At 34.5% G+C, this 20500-nt stretch overlaps 1 protein-coding gene across 5 annotated transcripts in view; it reads right to left on the reverse strand.

Moving 5' to 3' along the window:
* Positions 1 to 229: 229 nt before the first annotated feature.
* The window catches only part of SLC16A7 (solute carrier family 16 member 7), a 195391-nt gene continuing 175120 nt past the window's right edge, over positions 230 to 20500 (reverse strand). For 4 of the 5 annotated variants that reach the window (XM_040491548.1, XM_040491546.1, XM_040491547.1 and 1 more), the window contains 3 exons: positions 12644 to 12787; positions 9538 to 10356; positions 5268 to 5539 (listed from right to left, as the gene is read on the reverse strand). In XM_040491548.1, the coding sequence (XP_040347482.1) occupies positions 5268 to 5539; positions 9538 to 10356; positions 12644 to 12787 (1235 nt within the window). Of the gene's footprint in view, positions 5540 to 9537; positions 10357 to 12643; positions 12788 to 20500 lie in introns of all 5 variants that reach the window. The other variant, XM_040491549.1, reaches the window with a different exon arrangement.

A 20500-nucleotide genomic window follows, 5' to 3' on the forward strand; every position in this document is an offset into this window, starting at 1 on the left:
ATGATGTGAGCTCAGAAAATTATTCATTTTTAAATTACCAACAAAGATGGTTTATGGTTTTCATTATACAAGCATTATAATTACTGATAATTGAGCCCCTCAGCTTCTAAGTGCATGGAGACCACGCACATGGAAGTGTAGAAATCAAAACATAATAAACGAAGTGAGTTGAATAAAGTAAAGATGATAATTTCAATTTATATCTGAATAATTTTGATGCTTCTTGGTACTGTGAAGTGTTTTGGTAGGGAATCTACTTGGTATGATGTGTCGGGGATGTCGTTACATTAAAACTGCGTATAGGATGATATGTAATGGTGCTGTGATGGGGTGTTAAGCTTTGTTTCTCAAAGTTGTGAGGGGCTTTAAGAAAATTAGAAACATCCAAGATAGTGAGTGTCAAAGACAGGAAGATCGATTTTTCTAGATTCCCAAAAACCATATTCATTTATATATCTATCATGCATAAGGAAGACTCATTAACAAAATGTCTTCTAGAATATAAGCACGTTCCTTATGCAGGATACCTCAAGCCTATAGTCACACAAGTTCTCTTATTTGTGAAGATGAGAGGTCATGGTCAAAAATATATACTGCTGGCTCCAGGAATATGGCCATTCCTACAAATCACAAATAAAGAAGACCAGATACAGCATGTGTGGTTTTGTGAAAGATGTAAGACACTAGAAGTGTACTATCTGAGACAATGCTAAGGAGAACTATATATATATATATACATACATATATACATATGTATATATATACATATATATGTATATATATATATTTTGAGAACAATATCCTATGGATGCCAAAAGTCTAGAGGGAAAGGACAAAAGCAATGACACTTTTCTGTCCAAAGAACAAATGGACAGAATGGAGAATGGCAATTACAGATGCTCAAGGAAACTTGAAAAATGAGTTAGGGCTTTAAGGGGCAGTTGCATTCAATGAGGAAAATAAATACTTTATAGATAAATCAAGTCAATTATATCTTACAATCTTTCTAAATTTCTTTGATAGCTTGGGATGATCCTATAAATGGGAATCTCTGTATCTCTGAATATGATTTGTATAAGGTACTTTTTATTTTTGAGTCATAATAAGTAGCAACTAATATGGGAATTATTTATCCATAAAGAAAATAACATTTTCCTTCTAAATCCAACCTCAGGGAAAATATATTATGCCTGAGTCATATAAATGTCATTATTTTTATGAAAAAAAAAGCTGTATTAAAACAATTAGGGTTATTATACAATCATTACCATTATTTGGGATAATTTTCATGGGCTAGAAAAGCAAGCAACTTGAAATTATATATTCAGTTTATGGCAAACAGTCTCTAATGAACACTAAATAAATCAGATTACAAATTACAGTTAAACCTAACTAGTTTACCATATAGGTTTTAAATTTCTTATATTTTATCTACCTTTGCTTCTATAGATTCTATTGGAAGAAAGCATGGTAGTGAACACCCTAGGGGCTCTTTCTGCTCTCAGATAAACCTGAGTTTTAGTTCTATTTCTGTCACATACTACTTTTCAACTTTGGGTAATTAGCTGAACTTTGTGTGTCTGATTTTTTGGTTTTGTTTCTCTCATCTATTATATCAGGCCAATAGCCTCTACTTATAATTTGGTTTGAATATTAAAAGGTATTATGTAGCCAAAATGCATGCTATAAATATTACTTCTCTTTTCACTTCCTATCCTTTCTCCCTGTTAAATGCATCCTAATGATCACGATTTTTAATTGTTTTATTAAAAGTGTGCAACATTATACATTTGAGAGGGCCTTTTTTTAAAAGGTCCTTTTGGATGGAAAATTATTTTGAATTAAGTGATTAGGGATATCTCTACGTTTTATGACATCAATATAAAAACTTCCATTTATATCATATATCTTGAAGTCTTTTTCCTGTATCCTCATTTGTCATGTACAGCCACAGAAGGAGGAGTGAAAAAACGTGCCTAGATGTTGAAAGTGCACATTTAAATATATCAGACAATTATTTTATTTATTTTCTAGTTTCAGGGGATGGGTCATGAGATAGGGTGGTTGGAACTTGATACTAAAGAAGTGAAACTCATGAGCCTTGTGAATTTACATTGAGAAAACATCAGGTCTTCCAATGTGAAATACACTAGATACTGACCCAGAAAAGGAAAGAGAGTAGGGATAGGTCAGGACAAGCCTAAACCCAATATTCGATTCATAAATTAGTGAAGGCATATTTAAGGTTAAATTGTGAAAGACATGGGCTGCTCAGTTATCACAAGTAAAAAAATACCTAAAAGTATCCAGTGATCATTAATTATTTTGGCACCTTGGTTTATAACCTCCCTTCTGCACAATTCCTCAGTGACAGAATGAGACTAAAAGGAAATTTAATGATGTATATTCTGAATTTGCTTCATGACACCTTGAACATCTAAAACCCATCATTCCCTAGGGGAGGAAATACGCAAATTGCTGCAGACTCAGAGGCCAACTATACTGCTTCCTCTAGTTACACAACTATGTGAATTTCTAGGTTGGTACCTTCTGCTCAGTCTCCAAAGATTCTCTTAAAGCAACAGGTATTCTAACAAGTTCAAGAGAGTGGAGAGTGAATGACTAGAAGATTACTTTACCCTGGAACAATTCTCAATCCTGTACGTGAGTCTGTGTCAGTGTTTCAGGTGTGTTCTGATCTAATTTCCAACATGTACGTATGGGAATTAATATCTGTACATTTTGTAACGTTGTGTAATGCTACTGCTGGGTATGGCTACATACATATCATGTGCTTTGTGCAATTTTACTTCCCATTCTTTTTTAACAATCTAATATACAGTGTTAGGAATGAAAATTTAATGAGGATGACCAAAGACCAACACAACAAATTCGAATCGGTTTTGACCTGACAAAAACCTCATCAGTAAGTGAATAAACCCCCTTCCATGGAGGAAGGCACTGGAATGCACCCACCAGCTTATCTGTACCAGCAAGTGACAAAAAGGACCATAAGGCCGTAGGCACAAAACCCCACTATCAATACTTTGCTGTGTATTTCCCCCTGGGATATTATATCTGTATTAATTTAAATAGGTATCCTCAGAGAATCTGAAGACAGTTTTTGGAAATCTTTAATATTGGACAGCCACTACACAATTTATCATGTTGCATTTCTTACGATGAATCAGAGTTGAATACAAAAGCACTAATAAAATGAAAACAGCTCATTCAAGACTCAAGACTGGGCAAAACTAAATTAAAGACAGCCAAACACTGCCACATTTTGCCTGATTTATCTACCTATCATATTGGCACAAGTTGTTTTATTTAATATTTAAAAAATACAAATACCTCTTCATCTGCAAAAAAGATAAATGAGATGTGGAATTTTCTATAGCTTCCTAAATATGAGCCCCATGCTTAACCAGTGCATAAATTTTACAAATCAAATCCCTAACATTAACTATCACAAAAGCTTGGTGTCCAGGTGCACTCTTCTAAGAAACAAGAATAGCACCTGCCTCTACAGCAATTAAAAAAAAAAAAAAAAAACGGCAAATTCATTTTGACATCTTAATAGTAACATCACTTCAATAATCAAGCACTAAATGTTTTTTATTAATCATATGCTTAAACTTTAGATTTATTAATATAAATACTTATCGCATTAGCCATAAGGCACAAATTCTTCCTTGTTTAGAAGTACTTTATTACTCTAAATTGTATTTATAGTTCTGAGCGCACAGTAACTGTCATATGCTTCCATACTCAAGGGTGATTCAGATTCTCAGATGTTTTAACATCGCTATGAAAATGAGAAACCGCTATATTAACCCAGCCCACAATGCTGCAAGCTTCTTACTATCGTATGATAAACTATGCCTACCCTTCACAAGTATATGCCAACTAACATACAGCTTCCAGTTCTAGAAACCTTTAACAGTCTCCTAGTCATGTTCACTGGCAGCAGGAAGTCTGACTGGGAGTAGGTGGGATTTTGAAGAGCTGCCATTCTCACAACGTGAGGAATCTCAGTGGTGGAGTCAAAGGCCCATTTGGGTTTCTCTGTTTCGCTTTTGCATTTTGGCGAGGGGATAAAAATGGGAGAACTTGGAGGCCTCAGTAGAAGCACCTCTCACTCTTAGCTTTATTCAGATGGGTCACTCATAACAGTAACTCTCTGATCACTGCTACGTGACCGGGAAAAATTAGAATTTGGCCTATTTGTCAGTCTGTCAACCAGGTTTCTGGTAGATTCCATTCTGAAGTCTATGACAGGGAGCCTGGATTGAGTTCTGATTAAAAGAAATCCCTGCTTATTACTTTCTGGCTTAGCAACTAAAATCCTTTTAAAATTAATGAACGTAGCTCATTGCTAAGAATCATTTAGGCTTTTAATTTGATTTATATATTAAGTAAGAATTCTGAAAATTGTTTGAGGGTTCTATTCTCTAGCACCAAGTACTAATGGCCATCCTCAAAGAAACTACATGCATGGATTCATCAAATTTAACAGTACTCAGAAAAAATGGTTTAAAATGGAGGGTTGTTTTTTTTCAAATTTATTTTATATATGCAAATACTTTTATTTTTTACAGCAGTTAATTGCATTTTCAAATTAAGATCATCTTCATTTCACCCATGTTCTTATATTTAAAATCTACACTACAAAGTAGTATGCAGACCTAATACATTTCTTCACTCTCCACGGATTTGTTTTTAAAGTTAAAAAAAAAGTATAGTGATAATATTCTTTCTGAACTTATTTGTCTTTTGTCCTCTAGATACTCTGTGTGCATGTGTGTAAATACAGGTGAGTGTGTGTGTGTGTGTGTGCATGTGCACATTAGAAGAAAATTCATTTTCCTTCAATTCCATCTAACACTGAAAACTAAAATCTAGACAGGGTATTCTTATTTGATTAAATATATTCCTTCTCGCTATTTAAACCAGGGATTTGGGATTCAGATCTCTATAACCAAGACCAGAAGTCACTGGAAGACTCTACAATTACTCTAACCACCACAACCAGAGTGATGTATGGAAATAAACCCATTGCATGGATTCTTTATAGGCATAACCTCGAATTTTAACTACCCAAAGAAGTTTTAAAAAACAAACTTATAAAAATTTGCCATTGAGGAAAATCTCACTTCCATCCTTAATTATGACTTCTCATTTCAAGTAAAAACCTTTCCAATATTTTGAAAAAAAAAATACTCCTAATAAAGTCATAAACACTGAAATCAGAGATGTGATTCTTATTAAATATTAGTTTCTCTTTCTGAGGGATTATTCTCTGTTCTTGTACTTTTGATGCTGACATCATGATGTTTAGATTTGTTCAAAGGTTCAGATTCTTTGGACTCAGGCGAACTCATTTTCTTCTTCCTTGCTTCTTCCAGCTTCTTCTCCTTTGCAAGCAATCTGTAGTTTATAGCATTGCCGATAAGTAGCCACACACTTGATAGGAACACAATAGCTCCACAGGCGATATACATGTATTTATATTGTCCAGTTTGATCCACCAATTTACCTAAGAGACAAAAGAATATCTTTTAAGATAGCATAATAAAACAGCCATAAAATGATGACATTTTTGATAAGTATACCTTTTTCTTATTTAATATTGAATGAGACTTTAACAAAAAAATGTCCTCGATTATGTCTTCTATATATGCATAGAAAAGGCATGTACAAGCACACACAGCATTATACTACCAGTATGTTAAATTTATTAAAGATTATTCCCCTCAGTAAAATTGTACAACCAAGACAAAGTAGGTATATATATATCTGTTTGGGTGTATATTTGTAAATACATGTATGTGTGAGGCATGTTTTTTGTATTTATATGTATATAAATAGATTTATTTATCTATTAATATTTACACACTGAGACTGCTTCATCCTTTCCATGCTTCTTTTCAATAAAGAAAATACAGAGGAAAATACTACATTTTTTAGGAAAGACACAAAAGCTTTTATAAGGTTCTTGACAGGGCATAATATTTACTCAATGCTTTCTCTATGCCCAGCACTAGGCTAAACACTTTTTTTTTTAAATGTTTATTTATTTAATTTTGAGAGAGAGAGAGAGAGACAGAGCACGAGCAGCGGAGGGGAAGAGAGAGAGGAGACAGAGGATCTGAAGCAGGCTCTGCACTGATAGCAAAGAGCCCAATACAGGGCTGTGAACCCACGAGCTGTGAGATCATGACCTGAGCTGAAGTTGGACGCTTAACCGACTGAGCCACCCAGGTACCCCTAGGCTCAACACTTTTAAATGAGGTAATATCTCATTTAATCTTTATAAGAGCACTAGGAAGTAATTTGACCATGGTTACATAGCCAGTGAGTGGCAGAATCTGGAGTCTAACCAAAATCTGTCTGAATCTCTGGTTCTTAACTACTCTGCAAAATAGGTTCAGTGAAACTCTTGGTTAAGAGTCATTAACTCTTTAGGCTGATCACAATTTTTTAGTTTATCTGAATCTAAATTATTAAGGCCATACTAATCAGGAAGAGAGTATGTATCCCATCTGATTATTAAGAACATTTAAAAACTAGCCTGGTATCATACAACCTGAAGGTTTATTGACTTTTAAAATTGGCTTATTTAAGTGTGCCATATACATAAACATAACAATAATGCATAACTTACATTTCCATTCTAACTTAGGTCAAATATTTCTGTTCATGCAATAATTTTTCTACTTCTAAATACATAAACATTAGGTCTATGGCCCCCATCAGAATTAATATCACTTTGGGTTACCATATTGACATATTTTCTAAATGTTTGGGGAATTTCTTAGCATCATCAAGAAACCAGATGTGATTTCCAGTACTGAAACTTCAGCTGTTTGTGAGACAGCAGTGAAAATTTGAGCTGAAAAAAAAAAAAAAATCAAAACCATACTCTCTCTACCTTCCACTGCTCTACTAATAAGAGTAGCAAAAAAAAAAAAAAAAAAAAAAAAGTAGCACCAACAGCAACTGTATGAGAAGTAAATACAACACTTATTCATTCGAAAGTATTTACTGGGTGCCTCCATGTGCCAGACATCATTCTATCAGCGATCAAGGCTATAGAAAAGAAGCCAGTCTAAACATCAAGGAGAATCTGTGGTAGCAGGAGACATACACAGTATGAAAAAAATGGATAATTGTGGCTATGGTCTGAGAGCTTCAACAAGGAGCCCCAAATTAATTATTGTCTTTGTCACTACTGGTGCAATGGTTTGGCAATATTAACACAATAAGGACTCAAGAACACTGAAACTGATGTAAATATTCTTTTTTTTAAATTTTTTTAACGTTTATTCATTTTTGAGAGACAGAGAGAGACAGAGTATGAGCGGGGAAGGGGCAGAGAGAGAGGGAGACACAGAACCTGAAGCAGGCTCCAGGCTCTGAGCTGTCAACACAGAGACTGACACGGGGCTCGAACTCACAAATTGTGAGATCATGACCCGAGCCGAAGTTGGACGCTCAACCGACTGAGCCACCCAGAAGCTCCATTAATACAGGTTCTCAGCACAGGTAGAAATAATCAAATCATATTCCTTCATTTTCATTCTTACTGCCTACCTATCATGTCTGTTGACCTGGCTTCTTTTTTTTTTTTTTTTTACTCCCACCATGGCTGGTGAAATACAATTTTCTCTGTTAATACTAAGAATTCTGCTGCTCATGAATAGGCTTCTAAAACCCATTTGGTAAAACTAATTCTGTAGGAAAAGATAGGTCAATTGTATTTGTCTTATGCAGCAAAATCATTTGGCTGATAAATAAGACTAGCTTTCATTCTTTTTGAAAATTGCTTTGGTGCCACAGTATATACATATTAAAAGGTATACCACCCAAAACATCTGTGCTAGACAGGAGAGGACAGCCCTCCCTGGTAGACAGAAAAAGTCAATAGCTGTACCACTCATTCCTGACCAAGTGGAAAAGCAAGGCAAAAGGTCAATGATACCTTAAGATCAACAAATTAAATACAAATTTTCCCAATTCAAAATGATTCCTTGTCACTATATTGTATACCTGAAACTAATGTAACAATGTATGTAAATTATACTGGTATTAAAAAAATTATACCTAAATGTCATGTAGGAAACAGTTTAAAGACTGACTTACATACATGGAAAAATTTACATTGAGCCTGGCAGTTACTGTGACCACTGGGTGTCAGGCCAAGAGTCTAACTGAATACCTAAGTTTAGTATTAAGCAAAACAATGGTTTCCAGTGGTTACTGGAAAAGACTGGCCCACATAATGTTTACAACATGAAAGTCTAAGATTAAACAAAGTCTTAACTTCGAAAATGCACTTGTACATTTGTTTTAGTCTCCTTAGTGTGCAATTTAGCACAGATACTTTCTTTTTTAAAATTGTTTTTAATGTTTGTCTATTTTTGAGAGAGGGTGGGGAGGGGCAGAGAGAGAGGGCAACACAGAATCTGAAGCAGGCTCCAGGCTCCGAGCTGTCAGTGCAGAGCCCGACACAGGGCTTGAACTCGTGAACTGTGAGATCATGACCTGAACCGAAGTCAGATGTTTAACCGACTGAGCCACTCAGGTGCCCCTAGCACAGATACTTTCATAGGCATGACTGAAATATTTCAGATCTTAAAAATCTAAAAGTAATCCTTATAGTTTATAAGTGTGAAATGTAAGTATCTGTTCAAAATGAATTTCTTTTCCTTCCTATATATATATATATATATATACACATATATATGTACATGTATATATGTATATATATATACACACACATATGCATATATATTCATATTTTTCTGTCAGCAATATTATAAAAGTATGCTATCCTTAGGCATGTAACATATTAATATAACCAATGTACTCCAATAAGAAAAGAGATCCTGACCTTTTGATAGCATTATTTTAAATTTTTAACTCTTTTTAATATAAACAGAAATTTGTTCATCAATGATAAATAAAAGGTGGAATTTTATTATTATGATACATTTTTATAAGCACATAAAAACAGATATGCATAAAAACCTGAAGATTATGTTACTAATTATCAGTCTAACTTAAATTCTTTTTTTTTAATTTTTCTTTAAACATTTATTTATTGAGACAGAGAGAGACAGAGCATGAACGGGGGAGAGTAAGAGAGAGAGGGAGACACAGAATCTGAAACAGGCTCCAGGCTCTGAGCTGTCAGCACATAACCCGACGTGGGGCTTGAACTCACACACTGCGAGATCATGACCTGAGCCGAAGTCGGACGCTTAACTGACTGAGCCACCCAGGCGCCCTAGTCTAACTTAAATTCTTAAGTTCATAGGTCCAGGCTCTGAAGCAAATTTATGTCTAAAATCAACTATTTATGCAATTTAAAAATACATGTATAATAAACCCTAAAGTTAACACACCCACAGCCTTGTAGGCTATTCATGTTTATTGTTATAAGCCACATTATATCATACATTCCAAAGAAGTTCCTGGCTAGTGGGTATTCCTTTTATGCTCTCTGCTCCTCTGGATGAGAATGATTCTTACCAGCAAGAGGAGGGCCAAGAAGAACAGGGCAACACTCCACCACTGTGACGAGTCCCACAGCGCTGGAAAACCTCTGAGGGCCAACCAGGTCCATGAGCGTTTCAAAGAGGACACTGCTAACACTCCCAAATCCGAGACCAAAAAACACAGCATACAACACCAGGCTTGTGTAGTCCTCTGCCAACGGGCACAGGAGATGACACACTCCGTTGAACATGACTGCAAAACTGAAGAAGTACTGGATTCGGGGTCGGATAAATTTGGAGTTTGCAATGATTCCTCCACAAGGTCTAGCAAACATATCAACAAAAGCCATAACAGACAGCAAGAAAGCTGCAGAATACTCATCAATTCCCTTGTCTTTGGCATATGGAGCCAAGAATATAATGGGGGCAAAAAACCCTAGAAACATAATGACATTTCCAGATAAGTATATCAGAAATCCCCTATGCTTAAAAAGGGAGAAATCTAAATACTTATTAACTCTTTCCCATCTTGATTTCTTCCTATGGCTTTTCTTCACATCTGGGTCATTCTCTCTTATGCCAATCTTATTTTTAGACTTCTTCGTAGCTTGTTTGGGTTCAACGGGTCTCATGAGCGATCCAGCCACACAAGCATTCAACAATAAGCCTCCTAAAATCAAAAAACTTCCTTTCCAACCAAAAGTATTAAAAAGGTACTGATTGAAAGGAGCCAATGTGCTTAAGAAAACAGGACTTCCTGCCATGGCGAGGCCATTAGCCATGGGTCGTTTCTTGTAGAAGTATTTGCCAATGATTGTTAGGGCAGGTTGCAGGTTGAATGCTAAACCTAAACCTAAAAAGAAAGACAAAAAGGAAGAAAAACACAAACACATTATGTCAGTCACAAAAGAAATCACTCCTTAAAAGGTACATTCACGTGGGTAAGTCAGGACCCAAAGTACAACAGCAGGTGGTAATTTTTGATGATAATTATTATCACAGAATTGCACATCAACAAAGAGGTTCTCATAACTGGACATTTGACAGGTATGACAGCTTCATATTGCTTTCATGTAAAAGCACAAAATTAAACCCAAGAACTTCTGATGTTTCCATATTCATAGAATAGGTTGAAATTAGGACAGAATTATTAGTTCTTACTTAAAATCATGTAATTCCACAGATAGGTTAATTCTCTCTCCATTTATGTAACATATATTTTTATATGCTTTATATTTATATACACACATATACAATAGATTGCTACCTTGTGGGCAAGAGTGCAATTTATGTGAACACTTTTGTTATTTTTATTTTTTTTAAGTTTTGTTTTTATATTTTGAGACACACAGAGCGCAAGCATGGGAGGAGCAGAGAGAAAGGGAGAGAATGAGAAACCCAAGCAGGCTCCACACTGTCAGCACAAAGCCCGATGCGGGGCTTGAACTCACAAACTGTGAGATCATGACTTGAGCCGAAGTCAGACACTTAACCTACTGAGCCACCCAGGCGCCCCACCTATATGCATTATTGGGCAAAACACTTAGACTTCTTGAGTTCCAATCCCCTCAACAATAACAAATGAGGGTTTTGCCAAAGTCAAGTAAGTTCTAGAACTCTTAAGATGTTATATAATGACATTATGATGGTAATTATCTGCAAATATTTATTTAAAAGTAATGAAATTCTGGGCACTCTGTAAGGTACTGAGTATTCATTTTTTGCATGCATCATCCCAACAACTCCAAAAGGAAAGAGCTATCATTTTCCATATTCTAAAGACAAAAAGATAGAAAGAGGCTAATTTACCCACGATCAGCTAATATGTGCTAAGTCAGGATTAAAACTAGATTGTCTATCAAAAAGTATTGGCTGATAACGCCTTAAGATAAATCTCTCATAGGTGCATTTAAGGATTGACTCCAGAAGCGCCAAAGTCTTCAAGACTCAAAATAAATGGAATTGAAGTCAGAATAGCATATAATCCTGTTGAAATTTGTGGGACAGTAATATCAAAATGATCGTTTCCATATTACATCTATTTGTGGGCCCAGCCTGACTTCTATGGTCAAATGCAATATACTGTATTTCTGCACAAAACAAAAAAGGTGTTCCCTGCACTATGACAATTCTTAGATAGAAGATTCTCATTTACAATGTGAAAAAGTATTTTATCACATCAAAAACGTAGAGCGTTGTGGATAGGCTGTAAAGAGAAAGATTTTAACATCACTATTACTGTAGGCTTTACTACATCTTATTTTTTTTTCATCAAATGATATGCCACTGAAGGGTTAGACTGATCTAAAATTACTATAAAAAGAGAAATACACTTACTGTTTTGCTGTGAGCATAAGGAAAAGATTCAATTTCTTTATACACTGAATCCAATTTTCCTTAAAACTTTGCGTGTAGATTTGCTTAATGCAATTTATTGTTAAGACTAATAAAAGTAGTGTTTTCCAAATGTACATATTTAGGTCAGTTTAGGTCAACAGACATTACACATGAGGAACAACTGTAATTAAGTGACAGTATAAAATTTAAAAATATTAGCAGCAAATGTGCCTTACAGAGCCTTTAAGCAACTGGAATCTTTTGTAAGGAAAAGAAGGGACCCTAATACAGAGCCCTACCACTAACCAGAACACAAATAAAAATAATTCTATTGTTAGAGCTAAATCAGTGCATGCAGAAAATATATTTTGGCATCATTTTTTAACCTATAATGAGTCATAAGTCAGATACTCTAAATAGTGGTAAGTAATGAAAAATAACTTTAAAAAAAATGAAGCTATTTATATGCCAGAAAGTTTATGTCCATAATACCCCATCTTAACTGGCTGATGAGCAAATGGTGAAATGGTAAAATTAAATGAAAATGGTTTTCTTTTCGACATTGATATCATAGCACCTAATGTGTCTAATATTTTGTTTCTTCCATTTCTTGAAATAAGTTTGATTGGCCATTCCATGGTAGTATTTCATTGTACTCGATGAAAATACTTCAAGATAGCATCTGCTATAAGACATAAACTCAAGTAAAACAATGTAAATGTTCTATTGTTTATGCTTCTTACAGAGCTTTGCAAACAATGGAAGTGTTAAGAAGAAAATAAGCAGAAAACAAAACGACTTACCAGTAATGAATCCCACAGTGAGGTAGAGCTCTATTACGCTGGTACTAAAAGAGGCTGTGACCATTCCCAAGCAGCATAATAAACCTCCTATCATCACTACTGGTCGGCTACCATATTTATTCACCAGAACACTACTTATGGGACCTGAGGTAGAGAGGAAATGAAGAAATATTCAATTGCTGGGTCATTTACTTACAGTTTATTTTTTAACATTTGTTAATTTTGAAAGCACGTTTTAATGATCAAACAAAAATATTAGTTCACATAGAATATAATGAAGACTTTTCAATACTTCCTAATCAGATCGACTGTTTTTCTTTAACCATATATATGACAGCACATAAAATAATAAATTCTAAGTGTTTAACATATAATTTACGACCATAATCATTCAACTTTTGATGCAAAAGTTTTTCAACAGGACATAGTTATACTACCCAATATTTAATAAATGCAAACAAATTTATGTAACAATCTAGAGATTACAGAAATCACTTATCATTTTATTTTCTAGAATAATATATTCTATGGGCAAACACATACATATCCTCTTAATTAGAGCTCAAAATTGTTTTATGATACCACAGTATGATTTTCTTTATAAATCCTTTTTTGAAAAATTTCTTTTGATTCTAAGATGCCAATTGTTTTCATATTTTATTATGTTAGAAATAAGGATGTCTCACACTAGAGGTCTCTTAACAATCCCTGTTTGACAGGTGGTGGTCATAGGTAGCAAAGTAGCTATCACAGCCTATGCATGCTTGAATTTGGTTAATTCTGTGGCTTGGTTGGACAATGGCAATTCTTCATATTTCATATATTTCAAATTGCAATCAAACCATATAAGGACCACTTGAAGAAGTAATATGAATATGAATCCTGATTATTGTCTGAAGTATTCTCCTGTTGACACATTCTGATAATGTCAAAAAAGTACCAGCATCAAAACATACTGAATAGATAGAGCAGCTGAGATGAAATTACCAGAGAAAATGGCAGATCTCTCTAGTAAGATATGCTGCCTCACTGGCAAAGAGAACAAGCTTACGTGTGAAACACAAACACTGAGAACGCTGACTCAAAAACTAATTTAGGAGAGCCATATACTGAATGGGAAGAAGTTTTAGAAATGCCTTACTCAATTTATTTAATGTATACTTCCTAATGCATGTGTGTGTGTGTATATATATATAAAATGTGCAAGAGTGATTAAAAGGATTAAAATCATCTATGTTTACATCTAGAAAAGCTCTTTTGGTAGTTATAAAATAAAGGCTCTAAATATTAAGAGCTGTTTTATTTTAATCACAGCAATTTTTTTAGCAGTATCTCATAAAATAATGGTACAACCTAACAATTGAGGTCATCTTAGATTCCGTGAAAGTTAATACTATTTTATGAGACCTGTCAACATGTAAATGGTTTGATTTGACATTTCCTTCTTAACTAAAAATCATGTTTCATCTATAACAAGGGCCATTGCTTTGAGGAAAAAAATACTACATTAGGTCAGAATTCTCAGCCCAATATTTAGCCTAGAAAATAATTAATGAATTTTAGTTAATACTATAACTTAAAAATTTGCTAAGTGCTATTGTACTGCATTTGAGAATTTTTACGTGGATAGTATTTGAAATATGTTCAGATTCATTTGTCAATAAGCCTTATTCTTTCATACAACTATAGTTATTATTTTTATTCCTTAACTATAAGTTGAAATAAAAACTTCATGGCCTAATATTACTCCACACATCTTCTGAAATGGTATTGGTAAAAACACATTATTTTACAAAAAGCACTCAAAAACAGAATATCACATTTTGCATTTAATACCAAACAAAGCAAAACTAAAAAGGGCCATATGAAAGATAGCTCTATAAAAACAACAGAGTTGGGGGAGAAATCAATGAAAATTGTACAAGATAATGTGAAAAGAATAGATTTCTACCACTAAGATGGTAAAAACTTGTATGATTTAGGAAATGAGCATTTTCATTAAAAAGCACATAGCTAAATTCAGATAGCCTTTGTGAGAACTGAATTGATTAGCTTTGATTAAGTATTGAACTTAAGTGTATATTCCTTTTCTTAAAATTACTTAACCAATTCACTTCACTTCACTTTAACTCAAATCAGTTCAATGCAATATTTCTTGAGCTTCTAGTATAAAACCAGTTGACATACACCAAACATAAAATAATAAACGCACAGCTATAAACATCAATGCATTATAGTCCAGAGGAAATTAACAACAAGTTATTTTAAGAACTGTGATGAGTGCTTTGATTAAATACCAGACTATTCAAAGGCATTTATCAATTACTTGGACTAAAAACAATTTTCTCAGTATCGTTGAAATTATATATGCCATTTTCTATGTGATGCCTGGATAACTAACACAAGGGCTAATTACATTTTACAAATGTATTTGCCTAAACGGTATAAATTTAAATTTGAACAGAGGCTATGAATCACAACTTAATTTGCAATGCATTGTAAATAATGATGTCTATAGTTTAGGATAACGACATAAAGGCTTTCATTCCCCCCCCACAACTGTGACTGATTAAGAGTAGCCAATAAAGGGGCGCCTGTGTGGCTCAGTTGGTTGGGCAGCCAACTACAGCTCAGGTCATGATCTCATGGCCTGTGAGTTTGAGCCCCTGCGTCGGGCCCTGTCCTGAGTGCTCAGAGCCTGGAGCCCTCTTCCGATTCGGTGTCTCCCGCTGCCCCTTCCCTGCTTGCTCTCAGCCCCCACCCCCCCTCTTCTCTCTATCAAAAATAATAAACAATAAAAAAATTTAAAAAAAGAGTAGCCAATAAAGGAAATATTTAGAGGTGTTAACATTTTTTTTTTGGAAGGGGCCTTTATAGTTTCTACCGTAGTATCAGTCAAGATGCAATGAAGAGTTCTGAATTTAACAAATGATTTTTCTGTAAATCATATACTTTAGTTAAGTGATAATCCTTAAAATAATCTATAAGGAATATACTTACATAATTCATCTATAATCTTTTCCTAGCAAAAAGAAATATATAAAAAATATATTAAAAATATATACTTTTTAAGTTGATTTATTTAGAAATAATCAAAGCTCCTTACCTCTTCATATTAAATGCTTATAAAATGTCATAAAGTATTTCTATTTGTAACAGTTGTGGATCTAATTAAAATTCTGATACAGGACAAACTATACTTATTTTGTAAAGAATCTTTAAATGCTTAATATTAGCTTGAGGAGGCATCTAAAATTAGATGTAAAACACATTGCCACTCAATACCTCTTTCTCCAACCTACAAACAGCTTGGTTCATTGTATTAACAAGAAAGATAAAGTTTTAAGAAAATAAATTCTCATCACATGTAATTTTTGTTAAACATGCACTAGCCTCGCAGTTATCCTTTGTTGATGAATCATAGGCCTAATTACATTCTGAGCCCATTCATTCATTTATCTATTAATTCAATCAGTGTGGAAGTTTTTACTCAGCATATGTTTTTAAGTAGTCATGATGTTTAATCATTAGTTATGTCAAAAAAATTCTCTACCTGCTGAGAGTTGTATCTGAGCCCATATCTAAGTAGAGCAAAGGTATTACTCATCCAAATGCTGTGTTTTATTTCTCAAGTAGTTAAAAAAAAGTGATGTGTAAGAATTTTTAATATTGTCTTACTTCCAAAAAATCCAAGAAAGTATCAGACTGTATCCAAACCAGCCTGATCTACCCACTAATTTCTTCTGATCCAGCTTTCCGAACTATCTCAGAATTTTTAGAGTCAAGTTTAGTAGTCACTTTTATGGTAGCTGTGATGCTGTAAAGGAGGACTTTCTCAGAGAGCAGTATGAAGATCACAATGTTGTCACCCATATTTCACCTTCTTTGTTTTCTGAAAGCTACTTCTGTCAGCTACTTCTGTCTTTTAATGACTATGGCTCCATAACACTTAGCAAAAGAATACTCTGGCAAGGAAGTTTTTGTGGGTTCTTACAAATTACAGACAGTGTTTGCCCATTCTTAGAACTGTTGCACTTATAGTTCATCACCCCTCCCCCCCCACACATACCGCAACACTTATTTACTCTCTATTTTATTTGAGTCTTGTTCATATATTCTATTTGAAGCTCTGTGACATTAGTCACCACATATACTATTATTATTCATCAACATTTATTGAATTATTACTCTTTGCAGGCAGTGTGTTAAGAATTGTACATGAATTATTGCATGTGATATTCATGGCAATTGATAATTACAGTAATGTAAGAGTTGATCAAACTGATATATGCAAAGTGTTTAGATAACTTGTCTAAGGACACATCAATATAAGTGGTAGAATGTAGATATGAGCCCCAGGTCATCTGATTATAAAACTTACACCTTTTACTACTGTGCAGAAAAGAATTAACATATCATGTATGAGACTGCCATCCTTAGAAAGGCCTGCCTGCAAGGCTGGCACCTGGGAACTTGGATTTCAGACGTGTTCCCACCATTCCCTAACTGGTGAAGTGGCTCACTGTGCTTGAACTGTTTCACGATGTGGTTTACGCCAAACATCTGTTTTCCTACCCGGAGTGTGGATCTTTAGGTCATGTGTGACAGAGAATGCCCATGTGACCAGCAACCCAATAGAAACCATAAGCTTCGAGTCTCCAGTGATCTTCCTGGTAGACAACGCTTCACCTGTGTCACAACTAGTTGCTGGATTCAGCTTGTCTTCTGTGATTCCATTGGGAGAGGACTCTTGGAAGTTTGCACCTAGTTTCTCCTGGACTTTGACCCATGGGCTTTTGCCATTCCTGACTTTGTTTGGCATCCTTTCGTTGTAAAAAATCATAGCCATGAAAAAGACATTGTTGGGTCCTGTGAGCTTTTCTAGTGAATCATCAAACCTGAAAGTTGTCTTGGGGATTCTGAATACAACTACTATAGTATATCTCTTCTAATTTTGAGTTTTGCATGTAGTTATATTTAAACAACTGATTTTTTTTTTTTGGTAAATATTTTTAAAATGTACGACCTATGTATACAGGAGCTGGTCTATTCTTTTGTGCATTGTTATTCTGCTCTGCAAACATGAACTCATAGTGTTTGTTTTATTTCTTTGGTATATGGCATGAGTACATGATAAATGCTGTGAGAAAATGTAGAGAATATGTTATGTAATGAACATTTCATAAAATATATTTGATCAATCTAAAACCATGAATTGGAATTGACTATCAATTTGAGCTACATAAAAATTTTATGCATAGCATAAACACTAACAGAAGAAATGATAAACTGCTATAATTTATTTTTCATTTGCTTTATTTCAAATTTGTATATGTGGTATCCTGTCAAATCAAATGATAAAAAGCACTAGTGCAGGGCTGGGAGAAAGTTGTTTGCAATTACAGAAATTTATCTGTGTTTACTACTGTAGTATTTTTCTTACTGACAGGGACTTTCTAAATTTGAAAGATTTTTCAGAGATTTTTTGAATTAGAAAACTGTTGCTATTTTAATTGGGACAGAGGGTGGGAGCCTCCTCATTAACTACTTGTTTGCCTGTTGTTTATCCCTGCACTGAAGTTGGAATTGAAAATTCCCCTGCTTTCTTTCTCCAAGTGATCTCATTTCACTTAAGGTCAGTGAAAAACATGAGGGGAGAGTCCCTAATAATTATGAAGCAGCTATCGCATTTACCTTTACAAAGGATGGAGATATAAATCTTATGCCAGTAAATCATCATCAGTTAGCATGTTGCTCAATGATAATTGCGCCGGTTTGATTTACTAGGGCTCATTCAGGCTCTTACAAAAGATGAATTTTTATGTCGGCCGAAGGCACTCATAGTATATTCATTCAGCATTCAACTAGTATTTTAGATTTTTAAGTATATGAGGGTTTTGAACGAATGGTTTGAGTAGCTGTAGAAATCAAGAAAAGGGTGATTAATATGCTAGGTGTATTTTGATGCATAACAGGGACAGAGGGTACTGGAGGGTGACATGGTCTACGAACTCATCTTTGCATTTTCTGTTCCCTCTGTTTGAAATGTTCTCCCCTTTATATATAAATGGCTGCTTTTTTCTCACATTCAGGTCTCCGTGCATATGTCACCTCCTCAGACAGACATCTCACCATTTCAACGGATGAACATACCAACCTGGCATCATTACAGCTGTTTAAAGGAATGGTCACTCTGCATGGGGGAGGGGTGCGAGAGTGAACAAACTGACCTCAAAACCTTTCACTACAAATCAAAGTGTTTGAAAACGAACATTCCCTGTGAGCACTGGCAGAAATGCCGAACACTTCCTTGGTGTTTACAGGTTACATTCTTCCCAACCAGGAAAACCATTTTCACTTGTTTAAGGCTGGCACAATGGCTCCGTAAAAAAACAAAAACAAAAACAAAAACCTTTCTTGAGGACTTGGCATGTTTCTAAACTCTTCACATATAAAATCACATTGAATCCTTAAAATCTCTCTAAAAGTTGGCATGATTTCTTCATTCCCATTTTATATATAAGGAAACTGAGTTGCAGAGTGATAACTTTGAAGGCTTGCTCAAGCCCTCTGCTACACCTACCTGTTCTAGAGCCATGCCTCGCACAAGTATCATTATTCCTGGGAGCAGAGATCACATTTCTTTTACATGTATGATGCTCATTTATTCAAAATTAAAAATTACATTTAATATTACATTATGCAAATGAATACTTTATAATCCCTGATCTTTGGAATGATTTTTAAGAAGACAGAAAAAATAAGACTATATTGCAGAAACTTCTGGTTGTCTACGCCCTTCATTCTTCCTAAAAGAATCCTGATTTTGTTTTATAATTACTCTCTCCTAAAGAATCCTGATTTTGTTTTATAATTAATCTCTTCTGTGACACCCCAGGCCTTAACGCTTGGGGAATGAATCGTAAGTACTGTAAGCCAATCATGATAGGACCATTCCCATCACCAAATACTGGCTTAAACATGAGCATCTGGGGGCAATTTATATAGGGTAAAATTTTCTGAGGGCTTCTGGGAAAGGATGTCCTTAGTCTTACAAAGCAATAAAGCAATAAAATGCCTCTGTATGTTTTCATGAGAATGTGATGCCTCGAGGTTCCATAGTCATCTTTTGACTGTAAAGTGTTCTTGAAGATGAGACAGACATTTAAGCCATTGATTAGACCAAAGAGCCAATAAATTAACCAAACCAGACTTCCTGTGATATAACATCATAAAGCTTCAGTGCTGGTTAGTTTACCAATGGACATTGGATTTTTCCCTGCTTGCAGTCTAAGACATTCTGATATAATAGAAAAAATTCAATTCCTATTAAATATATTTCATAAAAAATAAAGTCTATTAATACTATCTCATAAAATACTATCTAAAGTATTAATAAGATCTATAAAATATATTTATAATAGTCTTTATAGTATCTATAATACTATCTCATAAAGTACTATTATTAATACTATTAACACTATCTCAAAAATCTATTAATACTATCTCACACTAAAAATAGTTGACATCTACTAAATACCTTCTTTTCCCCTAAAGCTTAAAAGTTTACTTAGTTTCTAAATAGAACTACCATACAACCCAGTAATTGCACTACTAGGTATTTATCCAAAGGATACAGGAGTGTTGATTCAAGATTTGAAGGGACACATGCATCCCAATGTTTATAGCAGCACTATTGACAATAGCCAAAGTATGGAAAGAGCCCAAATGTCCATCAACTGATGAATGGATAAAGAAGATGTGGTGGTGGTGGTGTGTGTGTGTGTGTGTGTGTCTATACACACACACACACACACACACACACACACACACACACACACACGAAGGGATATTACT

This window comes from Herpailurus yagouaroundi, unplaced genomic scaffold (genome assembly GCF_014898765.1).
Source record: "Herpailurus yagouaroundi ecotype Mexico unplaced genomic scaffold, PumYag 182, whole genome shotgun sequence".
Classification (NCBI taxonomy): domain Eukaryota; kingdom Metazoa; phylum Chordata; class Mammalia; order Carnivora; family Felidae; genus Herpailurus; species Herpailurus yagouaroundi.